Below are 24,479 nucleotides of genomic sequence, written 5' to 3' on the forward strand. Positions count from 1 at the left end.
AAGGTGAGTAAATTATGGGATAATTTAAATTTTTTGGGCGAACACTGTAACCTTTTAAGAATCTCTCTAAGCACTTCTTCATTTAAGCAGCTGCACATGATGTTTCTGTCATCTTTAAATCCTTATTCTAAGACAAAAGCATCGAATAAAAAGACTGCAATGATTAATGTTTGCTTATTGCCATAATAAAATAATAAAACTAAAAAATGTAAACTGGAGGCTAGTTTCTACATGTCGAAAATGTCGGTAACAGGGTCATTAGGCCTAAAGTTAATCTAAAGTTTCTGTTAATGTTAGCCTCATTTTACTCATACTTTATTGAAAAAGAGGGAGGAAAAGACTTAATTCTTCAAGTTTTCTTGATTGTTTGTGTTCAACCCTTTTCGTGTAAAGTGTAAGTTAAATAAGGGACAGGTAGGCCTATTCCGTTGTTGTGGAATAAATCGGGCAATTATTAGTGACATCCAGGGGTAAAATGCTAAACGTGAGTGTCTTGTACTGTAAACAATATTCTATTATCTGGTATTTGTTAAGTAAGCCTGTTTTATAAATTCCTCGTGACGAGCCGCGGCAAACTAAACGCCTCAAAGTTGACAGAGTTTGTTTACTCAGCGCAGTTTGTGTAAGGGGCGTTTACTCCACTCACCAAACTCATGAAATTGCCATTGTACAAGCAAGATACCACAAGGTCTACTCACTTTGAAAAGTCACTCATAATGTTTGCTAAATAACATCTCTCTAGAGCAGCCATGGGGTCTGACGCGCAAAAGGAGAGACTCCTCGAGCTCTTCCACGCCTGTGATGTGGATCACTCCGGACGCATTGAGAAATGGGAGTTTGTGAAAATATGTTCCGAGCTGAAGGTCCGACCCACCGAGACAGATGACATTTTCTCCAGACTTGACACCGACAAAGACGGCACGATCAATCTGGAGGAATTTATGGATGGGTTTCTAGAGTCACACTTGTTGAAAGACGAGAAGATGAGCAGCGAACCGGCCGGGCAAAGTTCTTCTGCCGCCTTGGAGGATTTTAAATCCCGTCTGGGGGATCAGCTCAAGTTCATCCCCAGGTAAAACACCTGGCAGGCTGTGCCATAAAGCTGTCAAATTACCGTTAAAAAAGTCTACAGTATTCATATATATATATATATATATATATATATATATATATATATATATATATATATATATATATATAGCCTAAAAAACTCTATAATTAAAATTTATCCTAAGTTCCTATATGGAAATTATTTAATAGGACTACAACACAAAACCAAGTTAACAAAGCTAAATGTTTTTCTTATGGTAATATGGCTTTCCATAATATTTCTGATTATTTTCTCATTGGAGTTTAACAAAAGAAGTTTAAATAACATATTTAGGGTTATACCCCTATGATGCCTTCAGCTGTTTTTTTTTTTGTTTTTTTTGTTTTTTTCTCTTCATTCCTTTTAATGATATTAGTACAAATGAATAAGACTTTTCAGTGGGATTCCTCCCTGCAAGCAATTTTGCATTTAAAAGTCTAATAGCCGTCCATACACAACCCAGACGTCTAGGCTAAAACAAGGCAAAATTTGGGCTGTCACGTCAGTGAAAATTTAATAGATGTCTACTATAGCCCAAGAATAGACTAGTCATCAATTAGATAACAAAGAAAGAAATGAGTGAAGAAATGAAACCAAACTCCTTGTAATCACTGTTGCCTTTGCTTACTCAATGGAATATCTCGGAAGTTATTTAGGCAAAAATGACATGTAACCAAATTCAAGGTGATTTTGGCTAGAAGTGGACTACTCATAGCCGGACTATATTGGGTCTATAGTTAACCTAGTGAAAGACGGCTATTGCTTGCTTGCTAAAGGATTTTGTAATTGGAGTCTTAAAATATCCTACTGGAAATTTTCTTAAAGGAAGTCCTTACGTTTTTTTCTAACATCACACAAAACCTGGTAAAACCCACGAAACATATTTTAGCACACAGGGCAAGGAAAGTTTATTTATATAGCACATTTCATACTAAGTGTAATTCAAAGTGCTTTACAGAAAGATTATTATTAAAAAAAAAATAGCAATCATAAAAACTTTCTTAAGAAATATAAAATATTAGGCTACAATTAAAGTAAAAAGAAAAGAAATCATTTAAAATGAAATAAGATTACATTAAAAGGAATATGAGGGACATTAAAGGAAAAGAGGATTAAAAAAATAAAAGAACTGTTCAGTGTGATCGGTACAGCGCAGAAACAGTGTGATGTGTTTGAATCTGGACTTAAAGGAAGCTACTGACGGGACATCTGACATCCTCTGGAAGCTGGTTCCAGCTGCGGGTGGTATAATAGCTAAACGCCATCTCACCATGTTTTAAATTTACCCTAGGTGAAACTGGTTTGATCTTTCCGATCTGAGAGCTCTGTTTGGTTTGTATTCTACCAGGTTCCAAAGGTTCCAAAAGGGGGTTTTCACTGCGATGACATAAGATCCTAAAAGAACCTAAAAGACCTAAAATAATCTTTTTTATGTAGTGTAATGAACATTTTAATAACCCAAAGAACATTTGTTCTACTATAAAGAACTTTTTGTGCAATGGAAAGGTTTCATGGATGTTAAAGGTTCTTCATGGAACCATCAATGTCAATAAAAAAAAATATATATATTTAAGAGTTTTGATGTTAAAGTTTCTTCATTGAACCATATATGCCAGTAAATAACCTTTATTTTTAAAAGTGTATAATCGGCGATGCAGCTACACTGCTTTTGCCAAATACTGTTTGGTAGACTGCAACTAAACAAATTAAATTTATCTTTATCTTTATTCTGAGCTGAAATGTTAAAATAAAAAAGTATCACATATCAAAATGAAAGGGACAATTACACTATATACACTATTACAATAACTAAATATATCTGACCTAGTTTTGGTTATCAGCTTGTGCAAATATCCAAACAGGTACACTGCCACCCATTTACCACAATGTACAGGTCTCCATATTTATGTAGAAATATGTGAAATTATTCCCCTAAATGCGGCTGATAAAATGTTGAAAACATCCTTGTTTTATTCTAACTGTTTGAGGGAGACTTTATTTGTTTCATATTTGTGGTGAAAGCTGATGTTCTAAATCATAAAATCTTTCCATGTCTATTAATTGTATAACTTTAATTGTTCAAGTCATGAGTGAATTTGTTTGGTTGATGTCAGTTCATGTCAGGACGGTGGAGTTGAAGCCAAAGGCTTGACATGAGACACATCACCGCCATGCCCAGCTAATGTCGACAGAACATCGATTAGTTGTGGACTATCAATACCTCTCTTATTTCACTCATCAGCCATAGCATCTGACACCACAAGTGTTACTTCATAAAAGAGAACAGCAAAGTCATGAGGCTCAAAAACATGCAGTTATGAACAACCTGGCACAAATTTATAAGACTTCATTGGGTTGAATATTGCCTGAAAAACAAATGATTGTCCTTAAGTTTAACCTTTAGGTTTAACCTCAATAACTCAACAAGATGCATAGATGTTTTCCATAAATGTGTATGCAGAGACCTTTCATTATGTCACAATAATTTTAATGCTTGTCATATTTTGTTGGGTGATCCCCAACAATTAGTTTTACATAAATTCTGTGAATAAATGCTCTGAATGAATCTTTCTTTTCCAATTTGCATTTATGTAAGTTTTAATGGCTTGGTGTTGTTTTTATGTGTGTAGGATTGAACCGGTATCAACTCTGTTCCAGAACATCAGTATGACGGAGCCCAGAATGGTCCCTCAGTATGAAAGAGTTCTCCTCAGTTTTATCAAAGAGATCCGAATACTGAACACTGAAATGGAACATCTGGCACTTGCTGTAAAGAGGTACACACTCTCATGCACATAGGCTACATACTCTTGTGGCCAGTTTTCTTCACCTTGTTTTTAATAGAAACTGGGTGCAGTTGAAACCTTCAGAGCTCTTCAGAAATTCTTTGCTGCATCTTTGCATGTTTATGGTTCTTGAGTTTCTTAATAGTTCCATGCAGATCAAGGGCCACATTTTCTAACAGCTTGCACCAACGCAAACCTTCTTTTGGCGTTAAAAAACTACTGTCAGTGTTTACCAAAGACACGCAGTGAAAATTTTGAGCTGAAAGGCATGGAAAGTTATTTTTGTGGCTGACCTTATTGCATATGCATTTGTAGGAGTTTCCCTTTCAGATGCAAAATTTATGGGCGGAGAGTATTTAAATGAATCATCCAAGGTGATTTACTAAGGGTTGCTCTAGTCAAGTTACTGGTATTTGCATCATTATTTAACTCCCCAAAAAGCATATCTTAAACCAGACACTAATTTGCGCTGCTCTTTCTAGATTGAATTGGTCATTATGCAAATGATCCGGCTGCGTCTGTGTTCTTTAATCTGCGCAACATCAGTAAATCATACTCTGAACCTTTCACTCCCATCGGCGCTGTTATGGGATTGCGCTCTCACGCTAATTTGCCCATTTTAGTAAATCTGGCCCTAAATGTGATGTTACTTTTAGGGTTTGTTCAGACTTGTACTTTGGTTCTCCTGGTTCTTTTGGTCCGGACTAAAAAAGAAAATTATATATTTAGTCCTGGTTCACTTAGTGTGCACACTGTCATTTGTATGACCAACCCTGAAGACAAAAACAACGAAAAAAGGTTTTTATATTTTATAAAAGGCATATATTTTGTGACGGAACTTACCAAACATCCCAAACACAATGTTGTGTGCTGGGTTCAATGCGTTTGTTATATGGTGGTAATTTTACCAGCTGAGAACTCACAAAAAGCTTAGAAAATGTGTAAAGGAGTCAAAACAATGCCAAAAATTCCTCTGTCACACACAAACCAAGATCTGCTGTAGGAAGACAACATTTCCAACACCTGTACCAAACTGTAATGGGCTACGTAACTTCTAGAGGTATAATTCTGTCCTTTTTAGGGTGGCATCTTGTGACATTACGTCCTGTTTTTGGTTTGTTTGGATGTCTTTGGTCCATGTTGCGTTGATATTTCGGTTGGACCGCTCCAGAGTTCGTTTGAAAGCAGACCGAGACCCGCTTTTTCAGTGTTTGGTGCTCACCAGGGTTCTGGTGGCAGCGTTCACACTTATTCAAATGAGCCACACTAACAGAGCAATCGCACCAGAGTTCGTTCAATCAAACCAAACCTGTCAAGTGTGAAAACATCCTTTTTCTTAAGATCAGTGTTCCCTATCAGTCGCTCACGTTTGACGTAACGTCGACGTGACAGCGTAATTGGGATCACTTCAGGGAGCCCTATCATCTTCGAGTGTCTACAGAACAAGCCAATGAACGTTGGCGCGTTCAGCGAGTGGCCGCGGGCTGAATTACACCTCAAACAAACTGCTGTTTTCACAGCACAAATTTCTGTGTCAATTTCGGTGGGCGGTCCCTGTGAGGGCGCAGATCTCTCTGCTGTGTATCATGGCCATTCCCTGGGTGCCTCAGCACTGCTGAGAGAGACTAAAAGAGTACTTTCTTCTTGTAAAGAGCAACAATGGCATGACACTGCGTCCTTTTCAGGATGTCATTCCGCCTGTGCGTTTCTGGATGCGGTCATCCCCTGGCGCCAGCAGACGGCCATAATTGCTGCCTCTCGTATTTGGGCATTCAGCACGTTGAGGCATCCATTGTGAATAGTTCATGTTCCCATTGCGGGAATATGACTATGGCAGTGTTGAGATCGAGACTCGCTTACCTCAAGGGAGGTGCAGTCCCCTCGCCTATGCCCCGATCTAGTGCCTATTCTGGACCTCAGAATAGGCCTACTTCGGCACTTGGCCAGGGTGATCTGAGGATTACCGTGAGGGCTTCCCCGCCGAGGCAATCTCCGTGGGTCCCTCACGCCTCACAAACGCTGCCGCCGTTGGAGCCTCCAAAGGAGCGTGCTGGTCCTTCTCATGGACGACCAGTCGTGTCCTTTGGAGCTCCACCTGACAAACAGATGTCGTTTGCAGCATCGGAGGGGGAGCTGCAGTTCTCTGGAGATGAGGATTTGGCTACTTCGGGGAGTGTAGCGTTGCCCGAGTCCGATCCAGAATGGGCGACTATGCTTTCCCGGGTCGCCGAGAAGGTCAGGCCTGTGTGGAACCCTCCACCATGTCTCGAACCTTCTCAGTTGGACAATTGGTCTCTCGGGGCGGGCTGTGCTGGTTCTCAGCACACCGCCCCGGTACCATTCTTTCCAGAAGCACATGAGGAGCTCACTAGGAAGTGGACGGCGGCGTATAGTGGCAGAAGCCATCCTAGTAGCTCCTCCCTCCTCACCACCCTTGATGGCGGAGCCGATTGGGGTATGTGGATGTCCCGGCGGTGGAGCGTGCCGTTGCGATGCAACTGTGTCCAGCATCCGCTTCCTCCTGGCAGGGTAATCCACGCCTCCCATTCAAGGCTTGTAAGTTTTCGTCCAATATCAGTTCCTGGATGCCCCTCGTACCCAGGTTGGGTTATTCGGCGATGCGGTCGAGAGCTTTGCCCAGCAGTTCTCGGCCGCCCAGAAGCAGACGGAGGCCATCCGGCACATCCTGCCCCAGCGGACCGCTGCTGCCTCTAACCGTCCTCCAGACCCACCGTCTGCTCGTCGCCGAGGTCATCCTCTTGCGACGTCCTGCACTCCCGCGAAGCCTCAGCAGCAGCCATCATCCAGGCCTCAGCGTGGAGCAAGCTGCAGGAAGTCAACCACGGAAGTCACCTTAGCCACCTAGGGTGAACCTCTGAACCGCTTTAACAAGTTCGAATCCCACTGCGTGACGGTTCTATATCACTAGATAATATATTTGCATAATGCCCACCTGTGTTGTACGTTGTCCGCCTGCGAACAACTTGACCAGCGCTCAAACGTCATTTTACTGACGACCGGACTTCAACACGGGATTCGCAAAACGCTTTCTCTTGAAAGATGGGTCAGTACTCAGTTTATTTGGACCAACTTGCTCCTCAGAATCACAACCTGTAAGTATGATTAATTATTGATTATATTATATATTTAATTATATATTTTCTACCGGGTGTCCAAAATAAGTAGTTTGTGTTTTATATTGTGTAAGTTTCCGGCTAACCAGCTAACTCACGTTATTACAGTGTACATTACTTGTACACCCTGTTTAGTCACACGCTCGTAAGGCATGTGCTAGTTATCATCCATAAGGGTCAATTTTGCATATGGTATAATGGTATAGAGTTGTTTGTCTCTCTATGGACTCTTTCAGCGAAGCTGACGGTCTCCTTTCTTTTCTGTATGGACTTGTTTTTCTATTTGTTGGTTTCAGCCTATACCCTAGACTTGCTATATAGCCTAAACTATGACACGAGCACAGTAAAGCTGACTTTGAGTGACCTGCACTTCTGTGTTTGTGTCATTCTTGATCCCCAGATCTGGTGTTCTACTCTGCTCTGCATTGATCGTTGACTTCGTTCTGATATCCAATTTTATCTAACACTTACTGAAATACTTCTGCTAATCAGCTGTGGGCCACTATTACCTAAAACATCTCATGATGAACATCAAACTGAGTAGCGTACCACTGAGAAACGTCCTGCTCAAGTCGTCCTTGCGAGGTTCGGGTTCAATAACTAGTTCTTCCAATGTTTCATCATCGGACTTGCATCAATATGGCATGATAATAGGGGCACTTTAAAAAAAGAAAATTCGATAAGACTCTATTTTAAAGTGTCCGTGTTACACGTTACATGTAGTTACTATTCTGTCATCATTTGCTGACCCTCATGTCATTCCAAAACTGTGTAACTGTCTTTCTTCTGTGGAACAATTTTTTTGTCCATACAGTGGAGGTCTGTGATAACCAAACCTTTTTGGTTAACAACATTCTTCAAAAAAATAATCTTCTTATGTGTTCCACTGAAGAAAGAAAGTTTGGGTGAACTATTTCACTAAGAGTATTGTATATTGTTACATATGTGATGACTAATGTTTGTTATGTGGGTGTTTGTTCAGAGCTCAGGATCAGTCGGCTATACAGTTGAGTGAGATGGAGGAAGAGATGGATCACCGCATCCAAACTGCAGAGAGAAACACACGTCTACAGGTGAGGAGACAAACACAAGACCTGGCTGATCCAACCTCAGGAGTATTATATACTTTTAAAGGAAAAGGTTCTACATAGAACCTTAAATGGTTTTGTCAGGTGCTTCATTTATAGACAGTTTAAGGGGTTCCCATTATTTTATGGATTTAGTTTTATTTAATTTAGTTTTAATTTTTAATTTAATCAGTTAAATTTTTGGCGTAATTATTTTTATTTTCAAGAGCAACTGTGATTGTAGAGAAGTTAAAGGTCCCGTTGTATGCCCCTTTTCACAAGATGTAAAATAAGTCTCTGATGTCCCCAGAGTGTGTATGTGAAGTTTGAGCTCAAACAGGGCTGCCAACTCTCACGCATTGAGCGTGAGACTCACGCAATTGACACTTTTCACACGCTCTCACGCCACACATCCATTTTCTCACGCACAGAAAAATTGCGGAGCAAAGAGGTACTTTTAATATTGAACTAATTCTCAGCTCTTACATTCCGTCAATTTTATTACGAAATTCAGACAAAAATACGTTTGGCGCTTGTAAATGTGACGTGACAGATCACTGAGCGCCTCAGTTCAAGTGCACGTGAACCGATCATCTGTTACTTTTTTATTTAAAGATGCAGTACAACTTACCGAACGTATTCATAATATCGACCAATTAGTGTTTTTCAACCACTGAAAGAGGTCAATATAACAGCAGGAGAACAATTATGTCACATAACGTTACATTTACCTCAGGAAAGCCATTTAATGACCATAGCATGTTAACTGAATAGAAAAAATAGCTAGAGAGGAGATTTTGCTGAGCACTATATTACATATTTATTATATTTTTACTTATGTCATTAAATAATTGTTATTATAACAAAAACTACATTATATTTAATTTAATTTGTTATTTTTAACCTTTAATAATACCAGCAGATTGGGCCCTCTATGTTTACAGCATTAGGTGAGATTATTTTTTTAAATTTTATTTTTTATTTTATTTATTTTTTAATTTAAAATAAACATGTATCCAAATTAGTCAGTATTGAATCAAAATCAGAATCAAACCACAAGAATGGAATTGAAATCTTGAAATTTTTGTCAAGCAATAATAAAAACTGTATCCTACCAGTCATTGTACAATGTAAACACTACATGTTGTCACTAAACTTCATAAAATTCTATTTAGTTACCAAATGTTTTGACAATCACAATTACACTTATTGTGATGCAATATTTGTTTTGACACCCCCCCCCCCCCCCCCCCCCCCGAAAAAAATAATCTCACTCCAAGCTAAACTCAAAAGTTGGCAGCCCTGGCTCAAAATACCCAACAGATCATTTTTTACAGCATGTTTAAATTGACATTTTTTTGGGCTCAGAAAAACAAGCTGTTTCAGTGTGTGCCCTTTGAATGCAAATGAGGTGCTGCTGGATGACCCAGGGGGCGGAGCTTCATGAGCTCGCGCTCAGTCTGTCAGGAAAAATTCATCTCACGGAATGATGATAATATCAGAAACTCTCAGTAACGGCGTTCATTTCGAGTCGGACAATAATGCCTACAGAGTCAGAGTGCTGTATAGAGATGAAACAGGTATGGTTTAGTAGTTTAATTGCGGTTATTATAACGTATTTGTCATCTGCTTGTAGGCTATGTATCCATTATTTATTAATAGCCTACAAGTCTGCTGTCTGAATGATGATCATCAAACATGTACTGATGAGTATAATAAAGTTTATTGTACATCACACAAAAGATGAAGCGTCAGTTTTACTTCAGAAAATCACCGTAAGAGCTGAGTAAACACAGTAGCCTAAGTTATAAGAAGTGCGCAAGTAGCCAGTAGAGTTGAGGGAGCATTCCTGTGGGCGGAGGTTAGTCAAGAAACGGTTCTGGTGATGTCACTAATGAAGGAAGTAGAGGGATGTAGTCCAATCGAGCCGTTTTTTGTAGTCAACTTCTGTTAAATAAAATATCTCGCTTGGCATTGAACTTTGAGCTTTATAATTTTACAGATATTATTTATGCTCTAACAGCAACATTACACACTAACTAAAGTTTGAAACATGGGATCACGCAGAACGGGACCTTTAAGGGATCAGGGAAGAAGAAGGTGGGAACTGGCTAACGTTTCAAACACACTTTAATAAATAAACAAACATAAAACGAAAGTAAAGAGGCAGCCCCGCACAGACGACTGCCGCACACACATAAACAAAACACAATGCAAAATCCAGGCCTGGTCCTCTCTCGTCCTTCACTGTCGTCGCTCCTCCTTTTATGCTCCCGAAGCTTCTCCGTTGGCGCCACCAGCCTTTTCTCTTTTTACATTTTCAGTCTCACCCCAACAAACCCAGAACAGACAAAAAAAAAATTATATTTGATATGTGAAAATAAGAATATATTGAAGTGTGTATGTATATAAACACACACACACACACACACACACACACACACACGCACGGATACATTATACATTATATATATATATACACACACATTATTATTACACACACACACATATATTATATATACACAAACTTTTATGTTAGATGCAATTAATCACAATTAATTGAATTGACAGCACTAATTCTAATATAATATATAACTTAAAATGATCAAAATAATGGTTCCTTTTCATTTTTAAATGTTGATTTGTAATGATCGCTTATCTTAAAGGAACTGATTAGGCTGGTATGTTACCAAACATTTGAATGTTTTTTGCAAGCAACCCTTATCTATAGTCCAGAAATATTCTGCATTTTCTTTTCCATCGTCACTGTAATCAAGCATTGAAGTAATATATAATCAATTACAATTTTAGTGTTGGTATTTGTATTATTTCTATGGATACAGCACTCTGTTTATTGTGAGTTAGGAGTTGACATACACAGCTCTAAAGGAATTGGTACAGGTGTTTGCTGTGATCTGGGTTCCAGCCAAATCATGTGAGTGTCTTGGATCACTTTCAAGGCTTAATTTATCCACGACGTCACATTTTAGAGCAGACAATCTTCGACAGTCCTGTGTTTGTTCTTGTTCCTTATCTTAGAGCCGTGTTCCGCGACTTCTCACGTTATGTAATGTAAAATGAACTGACTGTTTGTTCAATTGCACCTGTTCAAGTTCCTGTAAAAAGAGACAAGCATTTGTACCTATGAATGCATTCTGCAGCCTTTTGTTCCCTTAATTGTCTTGATTTAAGGTTTTACTTTAGTAATGTCTTTAGTTTTTTCCAATCCAACACATTTTACTCGGTGTATAATTTTTTTGTCCTTATGTTATAACATTGTATTATTTTTAACCCCAGCATATGGTTTCTGTCATTTTCCCCCAGGAGTCTAAAAAAGCAGAGACGACTCTGAGCAGCATGAAACACCAGTACGAGTCTCAGATATGTGAACTTCAGCAGAAGATACAGACTCTGCAGATGGTGACTGACTCCTACTAACAGCAGGCTTATATAGTTTTAGCTGTATAAAAGTTGGTTTCAAAAAAGTTGGGGTTTAATAGACAATTAATATTGAGTTATATAACCGATTTAACTGCACTGACACTATCAGATGAGAACTGAAGACTGAATTAAGCTGGGAAATGACTCCATTGTCTTCTGTAGAGCTGCTTATAGCTGAAAATGAATTTGATGAAACTGCAGCATTAACACTGTTATTTTCCTGTTCATTTCTGTGATGCTGCTTTGAAAAAATCTGTAGACAAGATTTTTGATTTTTTTAGATCGAAAACCAGAACAGGAGTACCAGCCTCAAAGAGGAAACCTCAGCACTGAAACGACAGAACAATGAGCTAATGCTGGTATGGCTCCTATTTATCAAAGCTTGTTTCCACCACAGAATAAAACATAAAAAAGGTAATTGCGACTTTTTGTCTCACAATTCTGACTTATTTTCTTGCAATTGCGAGTTTACATCTCACAATTCAGAATTGCGTGATATAAACTTGCAATTGCGAGTTATAAAGTCAGAATTGCGTGATATAAACTCACAATTGCAAGTTAAAAAAGTCTCTATTTTTTCCTCAGAATTGGACTTTATAACACGCAATTGCGACTTTATATCTCACAATTCTGAGAAAAGAAGTCAGAATTGCGAGATATGGCAATTGCGAGAAAAAACACCAGAAATATTTCAGTTTAGATCTCGTAATTCAGACTTTATTTCTCACAATTGCTGGTTTATATCTCGCATTTCAGACTTTTTTTTTTATCTCACAATTCGGATTTTATATTTCACAATTCTGAATACTGAGATGTAAACTTCCAATTGTGAGATAAAAAGTCGCACTTATCTTTTAAATAGTTTTATTCCGTGCTGATAAACAAGCTTTCCTACTTCGAATCTTAACAAAAGTTATGTATGATATTATATAATGTGTTTTTGTCTTGTTTCTCTTTTTCAGCAAAACCAGAAGTTGAAACAGGAGCTTTTGGAGTCCCACACTAATGTTGCGTTCTTGCAGAGTGAGCTGGACTCTCTGAAGAGTGATCTCACAGACCAAAGCATCAACTTTGAACGGTACTGAGCATCTCTCTCTCTCTCTCTCTCTCTCTCTCTCTCTCTCTCTCTCTCTGTGTGTGTGTGTGTGTGTGGTGGTGGCATCTCAGCATTCACATTTGACTTAGTTATTGATGTATACGTATTGAACCCTTTGGATTCTGATCTTCAGACCAGGAATTTTTAAGAACCCCATCAAATATGTATTCTGAAGTAACCCAGACTATCTCTTCTGATTCTAACCCTCCCTATTGGAAATGTCAGTGTCAATAATGAAAGAACATAATCATTCCCCCGCATGAGCAGCTGGAAACTGGTTTTGTGACTGTTTGCAGTGCTGAAATCGTCAGAGCAGGATATCCTGGTGTCACACATTACACTGCACAGGAATGTCTGAACCTTGTCACCTAGTAACGACAAAACAGAGCGCAGTTTACTTGTGTGTGAGTGTCCCAGCGTTATCATAAGGAGTATTACAGTGTAAAAAACGTTGTCAGGTAACCCAAATATTGAATGACTGAATCAACCTGACTACATTAGGTTAAACCAACGAAACAGCCAGACCTGAATGGTAGAAAAAGCTCCTTAAGATAACAGTTGCAATTTGTTTTACAGTATAAAATTAAGAAGTGGTGTTTGCTAAGGCAGCCATTACCATTTCTTTTGTTTGTTCTTACTGTGTACACACGAATTTGAACAAACCTCAAATAAGTTACATAAATAACCTCATAAGTAGTAAAGTTTCTTTTTTTTATTACTTAAAGAAACATACAAAATACCAAACAAACCTCAAAATACAAATCTTATTACATTTCAAAAAAGTCCAAATAGCAGCAAACAGTATAGATAAACACCATAAACCTAAAGAAACGTAAAGAACAAAACGGAAATTAAGTAATAAATAAAATATTACACAAGGGGGTTATCATCAAAAAATACATTCAGAAGATTATATAATTTAAGGGCTTTTTTGTTACGCACGAGTCTTAAAAATTTGAAGAAATCAATTAATCTTTATGGAAAAGTAAGAAAGTGGGTGTGAAGTTTGTGTATGAAGTAATTGGCCAACAGCACAATATTGTTCACCAAAAATTCATGATCATAATTCAAAGAAAAAGACAAATATTTTATATTGATATTACATATTTCAAACTTAACCAAACATAAAGGTCATCCCAGATTTTTTTTTTTAATTTTCATAAATAAAATAAATGTTCCAATGACTCTATGTAATAAGTATTAAAGTTTGTTGATTTGTGTGCAGAGATGAGGCTCTTATGAAGTGCTTTTCTGAGGAGAGAGATAACCTGGAGAGACAGATCGAGGTGCTTCAGTGAGTTGAACACACACAGCACTACATGAAACTGCTATCAATGACGCTCCAGCACAGCTAGAAACATGTCAGGCTAACAGCAGAAGCTGTTAAACATTTAAAGCTGTTTCTAAGCCACTTTTGGGATTCACTTGCAGGTTCTTTGTGACAATAGAAAACAAGCGGAGTGGAGATGCAGTTCAGCTAGTAAAAAAGTTAAATTAGTCAAATTAATGTAATATTTACGTGTCTTTAATCTTTTAATTGCTCTCCCAAACATCTTTAAAGTCCGCATGAAACGGAAGTTCTGTCATTACAACTCTTGGAGTGTTTGGCATGGTAATGGGTATGACAATGTTGATATACACAGCCCGGCCAAAAAAATGGTTTCTGAAAGCACACTGCACTGCTAAGGCAAATGCTGACTAAATACAGTATATGAAGGTTGAGCATGTGAGCTCATTGGCTCCACTTCAACCAATCAGCTGTGCTCTATAGAGAATGATGTGTTAAGGACATATCATCTGCACCATCTAGAGTTTCATGACAGAACTTTGTATTTGTGATAGTCTTTTCTTCCCTATTGTGATGTATATTCGAGTGAAACAGCTTCTTGAACAAGAAAAAATGTGGGACTTGATTTTAGTAAAGTTGTGAAGTTAGTTCTTGGTCAAGTATATTTTGTTTAGTTTTGGTTTGTTGCTTTATTGTTTCTGTTGTTATTGTTTTCCATATCCAGGGCTGCAAACAGAAAGCTTCATGACAGTAATGACAGTTTACGTACGGCCTTGGAGAACAGTCAGAGTAAGAGTAAGTCTCAGGTAAGAAAGTCTCCTAAACCCCTTGTGTCTAGAGCCTTTCTTTAAAGTAAATGATGTTGTAAAATAGATTAAGCTATTTGAGAGCAATGCTTGTTGAACAGGGTAATGCTTTGATGGCTGTGTGTGTTTTTTTAAGAGGCATGGATTAGGGTTCAAGTCAACTGTATTTACATTTCTGCTTATCTACTAGGACAGAATGATTTTTTTTCTAGACATTTTTTTTTTTTTTACAGCGTGTTAGTGGACTCTCACCTGGAGTTTACAGAAAGAATTCCTCTAATTTTGATCGGTAAGATATTTGCATAGATATTTGCAGATAACATTAGAGTTTTTTACTACATGCTGTAATATGTAGAACCCTTTTGCAATGTATTGATATTGATCACACATTCTAAACCCTAAACCTTAGTATTAAACCACTGCATTAATTCAGCACAAACATTCTTTGTTTTGTGCATTTAGGAAATGCAAATATAGATTCTTATAACTGTGTCACAATGTTGTCACAATGAAAACTTGCTTAGATGCTGTAACACATGTGCGGACGAGGACTATGGTCCTCATTTTCGGCTGATGGAGGGTCGCAGGCTGAGCTGTGAGGCTCTGGCCCTGGCGCTGTGTGACCCCATGCGCAGACGCAGCTTTGAGGAAGACAGCCTCCCCGACAGCGGCATGTCTACCCTGCGCTCAAATATGGGCTACGATTATGAGCATGGGAGATCTTCCTTGAACCTTCTCCTGAACTTCCAAGCAGAGGACAACATCACCACTGAGTCTGGAGACACATCGGATACAGAGGTATGATGTCAGTAAATGTTGGTCAGCCAACCAACCATTCAAACACTATGTTCTCCATCATGCACTATTAGAAGTACATACTTTTAAAAAGAGATTACGGAAATAATATACTTTAAAAGAATATACTTAAGTATGAACTGAATGTAATGGTTTCAGATACTTAGTTGCATGTTAACTGCAAATAACATGTATTCTGACATAGTTAAGCCTCTGGCATAGTTAAGCGTACTGCTAAATGTACTGACAAGGATTTATGGTAAACTAAAATATACTTTGATGTCTATTGACATTTGTATGTCATGTATTTAAATTTATTTATTTATAATTGCATATCTGTAATGATGAAGTTGCAATTTAGCACTTTTAAAAGACAATTTTTTTATTTTATTTTTTTACAGTAGATAAGTAGGCTGAACCAAAACATTTTAAGAGGTGTAATTTCTTGACCATCACAAGCGGTACTGTATACAGTATGCCCTTGAATCATTCTCAGACTTAATGCTGACAGCAGTGGAACCACTTGGGAGAGAATTGTCAGGAGACTTATTTCTTTGCACAAAAGACGACAATGGCACAAGAGGATTACTAAAGCAATGTTTTAAGTGTGGAAATATAGCAAAAGTAAAAATAAAAAACTCAAAAAGAATGTACTTGTGACAGAGTCCCTGAAACAATCTGGCCTTCACTTTAACGGGTTAGTTCACCCAAAAAATTTACTCCCCCTTATGTCACTCCAAACCTGTAAGACTTTCGTTCATCTTCGGAACACAAATGAAGATATTTTTAATGAGATCTGAAAGATTTCTGTCCCTCCATTGACAGCTACGCAACTACCACTTTGACGCTTCAAAAAGTTCATGAAGAGATTGTAAAACTAAGCTATATGAATTGAGTGGACTTAGTCCAAATTTTCTAAAGAGATTTGATCGCTTTATATGATGAACAGATTGCATTTAGGCTTTTAAAAAGTTGTTAAATATAAAACTTTCAATTTAAGTGTACTTAAGTGCGTTAAGAAACAGTCATGAATATGTACTCTATTTAAGTACACTTAAGTGGCCTTTTATTTAATTTAAGGTACAATATGTAAGAATTTTTTATCAAAATATCCAAAACCACTTGCACAGTGTTATCTATTTCAGATACAGTACACTTTATTTTAAGGTGTCATTGTTACAGTGCAATATATTTAAGTACTGAGTAATATTAAGCAACTACATGTACTTACTATAGGGTTAGGGTAGGATTAGGATTTGGTTTAGGGTTAGTTGCATGTAATTATGCATAATTTACTGTTATTACTATGGTAAATGTAACATATGTAACAAGGACACTGTAAAATAAAGTGTTACCTATATTTATTTCAATTGTTTACTTACATTATTCTAAATATTTCCAAGAATTTGTAAATTCTGAGAAATTCACAATTATAAATAGTGCCCATCCCTTGTCACTTGTCGCCTGTCAATGACGTAATATCCGCGTTATCCCTGGTTTCCGCTCGTACTGCCATAGTAACCATGGTGACAGACGTGGACAACTGTGTAACGTCTAGCGTCACGCCGTAGTTTGGTAGAATGAAATGTCCTTATTCCTTTATATCTGCGGGACTTGCATTGTGGCGTTGATATCTGTCTCTCATTATGTTAAAAAACATGAATGTATTCACTCATCCATAACCATTATTTCCCATAAACATGATTAGATCCATCGGCATGACGACAAGTTCCATGATTCCACTTATTCACTGCGTCATCAATCTACGCCTATGTAAGAGGTTATCGACCTCTAGCGGCGAAAAAAATACATTTTGTAACTTTTTAATATAATATTTGAAAGGTGTTTTTTGAAAATATGCTTTTAAGATTTGAAGTACATTAAAGTGCACATTGAACTCTGCTTTAAAATTTTTTTATTAATGCATTAGCTTAATGCATTCTTTTGCATTCTAACACTTGAACGTGGGTAAGTTTAATAAAAAAAGCAACATTTTGAGCTACTACGTCTGGATGGGATTCAGAATGATGATCAAAACATAGATGGAGTATATCGAGTCCATAAACACCCCCAAAGCTTCACAGTCCTATAGCTCGTCCTGGGTCGACAATTTATTCAGTAACATTAGGCAGTTTTGATTTAAATGCTTTTCAATGTTGATGATCGTGTTATTTTACATATGCATCTGCTTACATATGCTATCGCTTGTTTCTGCTTTTGTCCTCCTGTGTTTTGATCAGGAGATTCAGAACTCTTTCAGAAGAGACCGCCCCTACCATATAACATTGAAAACACGGAAAGCCGGAAAATTACAGTGGCATGTTAATAAATAGTGAATATTATTAAGCACACTTATTTTTCACAAGGGTAGAATGTCATGAATGTCGTAGTGAAGGAGAATAATAGAATTTTAAAACCACTCAAAAAGCTAGAGACTTTTGACACGTTCCAGGTCTTATTGTGACTGATTCACTGGTGCATATTCATACAAAACCACAGTCCAATCAACTCAAAAATGATCCCTGACAAGCAATATTTGCTTGTTTATTTGCTAAATCTGCTGTTGTTATAATTTTTTTTTATTCTTAATCTGATGAAATAAATAGAAACAGTCCCACACGCTGTTGTGGTTATAAATCTTCATTTTCCAACAGTCAGATTCATTCTTCAGGTAATTGTTCTGAATGATTCTGATTATTATATGATAACATTTTTACGTAATACATAAAAAAATAAAAAATAAACATTGACTCAATAATAAAAACTTTTTGAGAATAAAAATGTCAACCAAGCATACTAAGTATGAACAGCTAATGAATAAATCAAAGGCTTCTCCCTGTGTGTTCTTAACTTGCTGTCATTTCTGGATCAGTCAGATTCCTGTTTTAAAATATGCTGTTCGCTCAGGTTGTGGAAGTGCAAGAAGAGGCTGCGATTGGGTCGGACAGCGAATCCGTTCTGAGCTGGACTCTGTCAAAGCCTGCTCAGAAAGATGAAGTTACTGCTTCCGGGAAGAAATGCCTCTCTGCCATCTTCACCGAGGTACTGGATTCACCTGCCAGAAGTATCATAAAGGCTTAAATTTGACCCACGGCATTCTAAATCCTGAACTCAAACAAATCCCAGTCCCGAGACTCAAAGTCTAAAGCCCAAATGTGTGTGCATCTGTGCAGAGAGAGCAGGATGATTTTGCAGTGACTCAGCCTCCATCCGAGAAGGCTTACAGGATTGTGCTGGCAGGAGACGCCGCTGTGGGAAAGTCTAGTTTCCTCCTTCGTCTCTGTAAGAACGAGTTCAAAGGCAACACTAGTGCCACACTGGGTAAGACTTTCTAACGCTTAACTGCACTTAAATTTAATCTTTAACTGTCACAAATATTGTGAAACAATGTGTCTTTTTCCTGCAGGGGTTGATTTCCAGATGAAAACTTTGGTGGTGGACGGTGTTCCAACAGTGCTGCAGTTATGGGACACAGCTGGACAGGAAAGGTAAGATCCCAGTGCCCAAAATCAAGTTGAAGCCCAAAACATATCTGTCCCCCTTCGTATAAACTCTAAAGGTTGTGACGCACCAAACCGACATCATAGAACTAGCGGTGACACAAGCCGACTGTGATGCCATTTCGTGTCACCTTTGTCTGGTTCTGTGCTTGAACACACTGCAAAGACTACAGCGAAGTAGAACGCACATTCTTCACCTGTGTGAGAGGAAATATTGGTGTTACAGGGCTTGAATTTCGGCATGGGATTGCACGCATTGCACATAATTGTACTCATTTCCACAGATTTTGTGCCCACACCCAAAGTTTGCGCACATTAAGAAAAGAATATATCGCTTATTGCGCTTAAAAATTAAAATACACACAAAATAATTAAAAATGCCGGCGAGTATTCACGTAAACACAGTCAGTTATGTTTTAAGTGAACAAACGCATAATGCGTCAGGTCTTAAAGTGACAGCAGCCTAATATACCATCTGCCAAATTATGAGATAATATTACAAATATCTATATGGCAGTTTTTGCCCATGGTATCGAAAAAAAAGTTAATGTCAAGCCCTGTTCGTGATTCGAAATGGGTAACCAAGGACTGCAGATATATAAACCATAAACAAGGCAGTGGTTGCTTACCATTTTGACAATATGAATCGTGTTGTCAGCTGGTCTTCACTTTCTTCATTCCAGACGACCATGTCATGGTAGATGATGAATAGACTCTGTGTGCACTCTTGACTATTCCTTTTCTTTTTGTGCACATCTAAGCTGAACTGCCAATCAGAGTGATCTTTCTCACCGACTGCCCAATGGAAATTCAATATATACTCAATAAACTTGTTGCAAAACACATCACAAAAACCGACAGTTGACTTGGCGTGTCACAGCTATAAACTCTAAACTAATCGACCTGTTCTTCTAGACCCAGGATTCTTCATACTTGAATTACCTCCTGAGATTTCTAGTTTTTCAATAAATACAATAATTAATATGATATTACTTAATATGATATTACGATATGCATACCCTAGCATATGTAACAGAGGTAGGCCAGTAAGAGCTGTGCAAGAGGCGCGCTAGCGACTGATGTTAGAGTCTGTGGTCTGTAGCGTCCTTGTTAGCACACCCGTCCCCCACGCCTGAGACTCCGGTTTGAATCCCGTTCGGAACAGTTCTAGTAGGACTGGTTACACGTTCATGTTAAAACTGAAGTATGATTATGGCTAAAGTTTAATTATTCTGGTGTCCTTTTTACAGGTTTCGGAGCATTGCTAAGTCTTACTTCAGGAGAGCCGATGGGGTCCTTCTACTGTATGACGTCACTTGCGAGAAGAGCTTTCTAAATGTGCGCGAATGGGTCGACATCATTGAGGTATTTACTCAACGCTGTCCTGTTTAGCATATTTTTCTTGTACAGTAGTTGTAAACTTATAATGTTAGTTAAGGTTTCATACAAAATTGAGTTGCCTTGACCACTTTCCAAACTCTAGGAATTAAATGCACTGTTTGTACCTGGTGCGACTGTAGAATTTTTATTCTCTCTGTTCCAAACCCATAAGACTTTCATTTATCTTCAAAACACAAAGATATTTTAAATGAAATCTTATCTTATGAATCAAGCAGTTTAATCCAAGTCTTCTGAAGAGACTCGATCACTTTATATGATGAACATTTAATTTAGACTTTTATTTACATAAAAACATAAACATAAGCTCAACTGTACTTGCTTCATGTACAAAAACAAACCTCATTGGTTCTTGCCGAAGCACAAAATGCTGCGTAACACAAGAGAATGAGCCTCATTGGTTCTTGTGCATCAAGCAAGCATGCTGTTCCGAATATGAACAAAAGTCTTACGGTTTTAGAATTACATGATAGTGAGAAAATTATGACTTTTTTTTTTTTTTTTTTTGCGATCTGTCCCTTTAAGACTGTTGTTCATTGGGACAAGCCTAGTTACTGAACAGTCCTATGCAAATGTGTTCATGTGATTTCTGAATGAAGCGTTTTTATAGCTTTGTTTCCATAAATGTTCTTGGTGAGGAATCTTCTGAACATGTCTAAATAGATTTTTCTTGATCTTTTGATTCTAAAGTTGAATGTACCCTGAAGTTTTCGATGATTTGACATTTTAAATATACACCTAAAGTTAAAAGATACTGATATATGGAATGTTGCTGGGTTAGATTGAAGAAGATACTGATTGATATTCATTTCTGATGCAGGATGTGTCCCAGGATGACATTCCCATCATGCTTGTTGGGAATAAGACAGACCTGAGAAAGGAAGCTCTTCTGGATGGAGTCACCTGTATTCCAACCAGCTACGGAGAGAAACTGGCCATGGTTCGTACCCGGACATTATTCACTATGATTTACCATTGCTTTCGGTTTTTTACACGGATAGTTCACCCAAAAATGAAAATGATCATTATTTACTCACCCTCATACTTTCATACTGTTTGACTTTGATTTTCCCCTGAAACACAAAAGAAAAACACACAGCTGGCTGTTCTTTTCCATGCAGTTTACCATGAACTGAGACTGAAACTTTCAAGCGGCAAAATGGACACAAAACACCATGAACACACCATAAAAATAGTCTATCATAGACAATAAACTACCATAGGCTTCAGAAGACTGGACTTTTTTAACTTAAAGGGATAGTTCACCCTAAAATGAAAATTAAATCATAATTTACTCACACTGGTTTTGTTCTAATGGACCATAAAAGAAGAATTTAAAAAAAAATTCCTGCTCAAACTCGTCCACATAATGGCAGTGAATGGCGACCAGCATCAAAAAGACGCAAAAGTATCACAGAATTATCCACTGTGACGTATCATATATTCCGAGTGTTCTGGGGGTAAACAATAGAGTTTGGGGAAAAAAAAATAAACACTGAAATTTTATGTTTAATTTAACGTTTTTATTGCTGTAAGTGTAAGTGTAACTGTGGCTGCTCTCTCCGTTCAGACATACAGTGCCTTATTCTGCGAGACGAGTGCAAAGGATGGATCCAACATCATTGAGGCTGTTCTTCATTTAGCCCGGTAAGCCCAGTCCACGATTCAAAATGAAGACACATTCTGTACATACAATACTTCTGTCTGGTATACATTTTAAAGTCAACATCTCACTCCCAAAAATGATACCCAAATAGACTAAAGTTGAAAGGTGCATTTTTACAAAAAAATTTCCAAATCACATTTCTCCCTGAATTCAAAAGACCAAGTTGAAAAAAATAAAATAAAAAATGCATACATATTTCCCCCCAAAGACAGTTTATTGAACTGATTATTTGTTTTTGTATTTTCATGACAGTAATTTAATTTGATTCAATTGAAAAAATAAATGTGTAAAGCAGTGATACAATTCATATAATAAAATGCAGGAAAAACGTACAAATAATATTTTGGAGACATATTCTTGATAGGTTTTCTGAGATTCACCCATAAAGCGCTTTCAACACAAGAGGGCAGCAGATTGAGGTTTATTGAGTTTAATAATCTGTGCATAACGCATTGATGAACGCTTGTGAAGTGAATAAAAACACATTATTCTCACAGTCAAGCCTTCTTGTGTAATGTTTTGCAGGAAATTTCAGTATACAGGTCACATCCGAAAACGAGAACCTAGGGCTGCCCGATTATGGCAAAAATCATAAACATGATTATTTTGCTCATTCTTGAGATCATGATCATTTAACACAGTTACTCATAGACTTTGCAAGCATCATGCATTTACTGAACAGTGGATTTCATTGAACTTTAAATATAATCGAAATGAAAACAAGTTAAAACATATGCTAGAATGTATATATATATATATATATATATATATATATATATATATATAATATATATATAATTTTTGATTTATCGGCCAGCTCCACTGTTACCAAACCAAATTCACTTCCCAGCATTATACTTGCATATTAGCCTAATATTACATTTAAAAGTCAAGACTTAATAGGCTAAATGTTTTCTCTTCCCTGCACTTTAGAGAGGTGACCAAGCATGCTGATGAGTTCAAGAAGCCCGTGTCAGTGGCCAAACTGTCTGCAAACCATAACAAAAAGATGCCAAGCCCAAACTGCTGCATGGGCTGATGCGTGTCCACGTCACATGACCCGGCGACAGCCCGTGTGCAGGTACGACGCGAGGCTTCGGCATAGAGCTAATCAAATATTTAATCATTCAACTATTTATTCAAGTCACATTACATGGGAGATGCCGGTTTGCGATTGTCCAAGTTGTTTTCACTGTGCTAAATGTGTTCAAGTATTGTCCTCAGGACTGTCTCATAGCTTTGAGTCACGGGTTGCCTTTAACAGCCCTGCGTTTCACAGCTTTTATATTACAGACGATTATTAGTAGCTTATGAAGTTATCAGTCAGGAATTTAGTACACTGCACTTTGCCTTTATTTATTTCATGAAAACTTCCTTTAGCTAAGAGAGAAGGAATATATCATAGTAGTTCTGTAAGTGTGTGTGTGAGTGGTAATATGTGAAAGTTGAGATAATGTGAAAAGTTCTGTTTAAGTTCTAGGAAGTGTATGAAAAATGACACAAGTTTTTTAACAGAACTGGAAGTTAATGCCTGATCCAAAGCCTTCACTTTTGGCTTGTAGCTTTAAATTATAAAAAATACATTTAAAAATGTTTTTTTTTTCTTCCTTAACTTGCTCAATGCTGAACCCATTTTAAAACAGATTGACAAGCTTTTGTGAAAGCTTTTATCTTTATACTATCATTGTTATATGAATTTCTCAAGAGCACAGCTCATATATGTAACATTATATTGTGTAATATACAGTGCACACTTAAAAAAAACATTTATTTTATGTTAAATGTATTCACAATTATATGAATGACATGCTAATGTCTTATCTGTAATTCTTATTTCACTGTATTTAATTTGCATTTATAATTGAGTGAATGTTGGTTTAAATTTGAAATCTTAATAAGCAAAAATAAAGACTACAATGTTTTCACTCCAGTTTTATTGTGGCAGTACTAACATATAAAACAATTCCATTTTTTTGAACATATAAACAATCAAAAATCACTTTACAAATTTAATAAGGCGATTCCCAGTGAATCTGGGAACTGATTTTTTTTTTATATATACATATACTCCCAGAGTTGTATTTTTGGAATTAAGTGACAGACTGTTTAAAACTGAAACATTTATAATAATGCTGCTAAACATGCAAACAAAACACATTTCACATACGCTATGAAATCACCAAACACTGAAAAGATTTCAAACCTCGAAAGAAAAAAGTTGAACACGCATTTTCCAGATGTTCAGGTCATTTGCATATTTTCTTGTTTTGATGTATAATTATGTTTTTTTTTTTAAAGGGCAATGGGTTGGTTTTATGTCAAGCCATGTTATGTAAGAATCATCTGGGTTTTTTGTTTTGTTTTAATCAGTGTAAAGAAATAACCAGGCCAGTCAACTCTATACTGTCATCC

At 37.3% G+C, this 24,479-nt stretch overlaps 1 protein-coding gene across 1 annotated transcript; it reads left to right on the forward strand.

The window, feature by feature from the left end:
* Positions 1–557: 557 nt before the first annotated feature.
* rasef (RAS and EF-hand domain containing) lies at positions 558–23,991 on the forward strand. The gene is made up of 17 exons (XM_081350041.1): positions 558–1,072; positions 3,721–3,867; positions 7,993–8,083; positions 11,402–11,497; positions 11,800–11,877; positions 12,481–12,596; positions 13,840–13,908; positions 14,627–14,708; positions 14,942–14,997; positions 15,233–15,506; positions 18,411–18,545; positions 18,677–18,824; positions 18,910–18,991; positions 20,254–20,368; positions 21,222–21,341; positions 21,972–22,048; positions 23,001–23,991. Exons 1-17 carry the CDS (start codon positions 750–752, stop codon positions 23,104–23,106), a joined length of 2,115 nt encoding a protein of 704 aa, XP_081206167.1. The 5' UTR covers positions 558–749; the 3' UTR covers positions 23,107–23,991.
* The last annotated feature ends 488 nt before the right edge of the window (positions 23,992–24,479 follow it).

Source organism: Scardinius erythrophthalmus (genome assembly GCF_964197995.2).
Source record: "Scardinius erythrophthalmus genome assembly, chromosome: 20".
Lineage (NCBI taxonomy): Eukaryota > Metazoa > Chordata > Actinopteri > Cypriniformes > Leuciscidae > Scardinius > Scardinius erythrophthalmus.

What these genes read in the sequence shown, in the direction of transcription:
- rasef (XM_081350041.1), top strand. Translation starts at nt 750, where the DNA reads ATGGGGTCTGACGCGCAAAAGGAGAGACTCCTCGAGCTCTTCCACGCC. An exon ending in AGAGTAAGAGTAAGTCTCAG is followed by an intron (nt 14,709 to 14,941) that starts GTAAGAAAGTCT and finishes TTTTTTTTACAG; the next exon opens with CGTGTTAGTGGACTCTCACC. An exon ending in GACACAGCTGGACAGGAAAG is followed by an intron (nt 18,992 to 20,253) that starts GTAAGATCCCAG and finishes TCCTTTTTACAG; the next exon opens with GTTTCGGAGCATTGCTAAGT.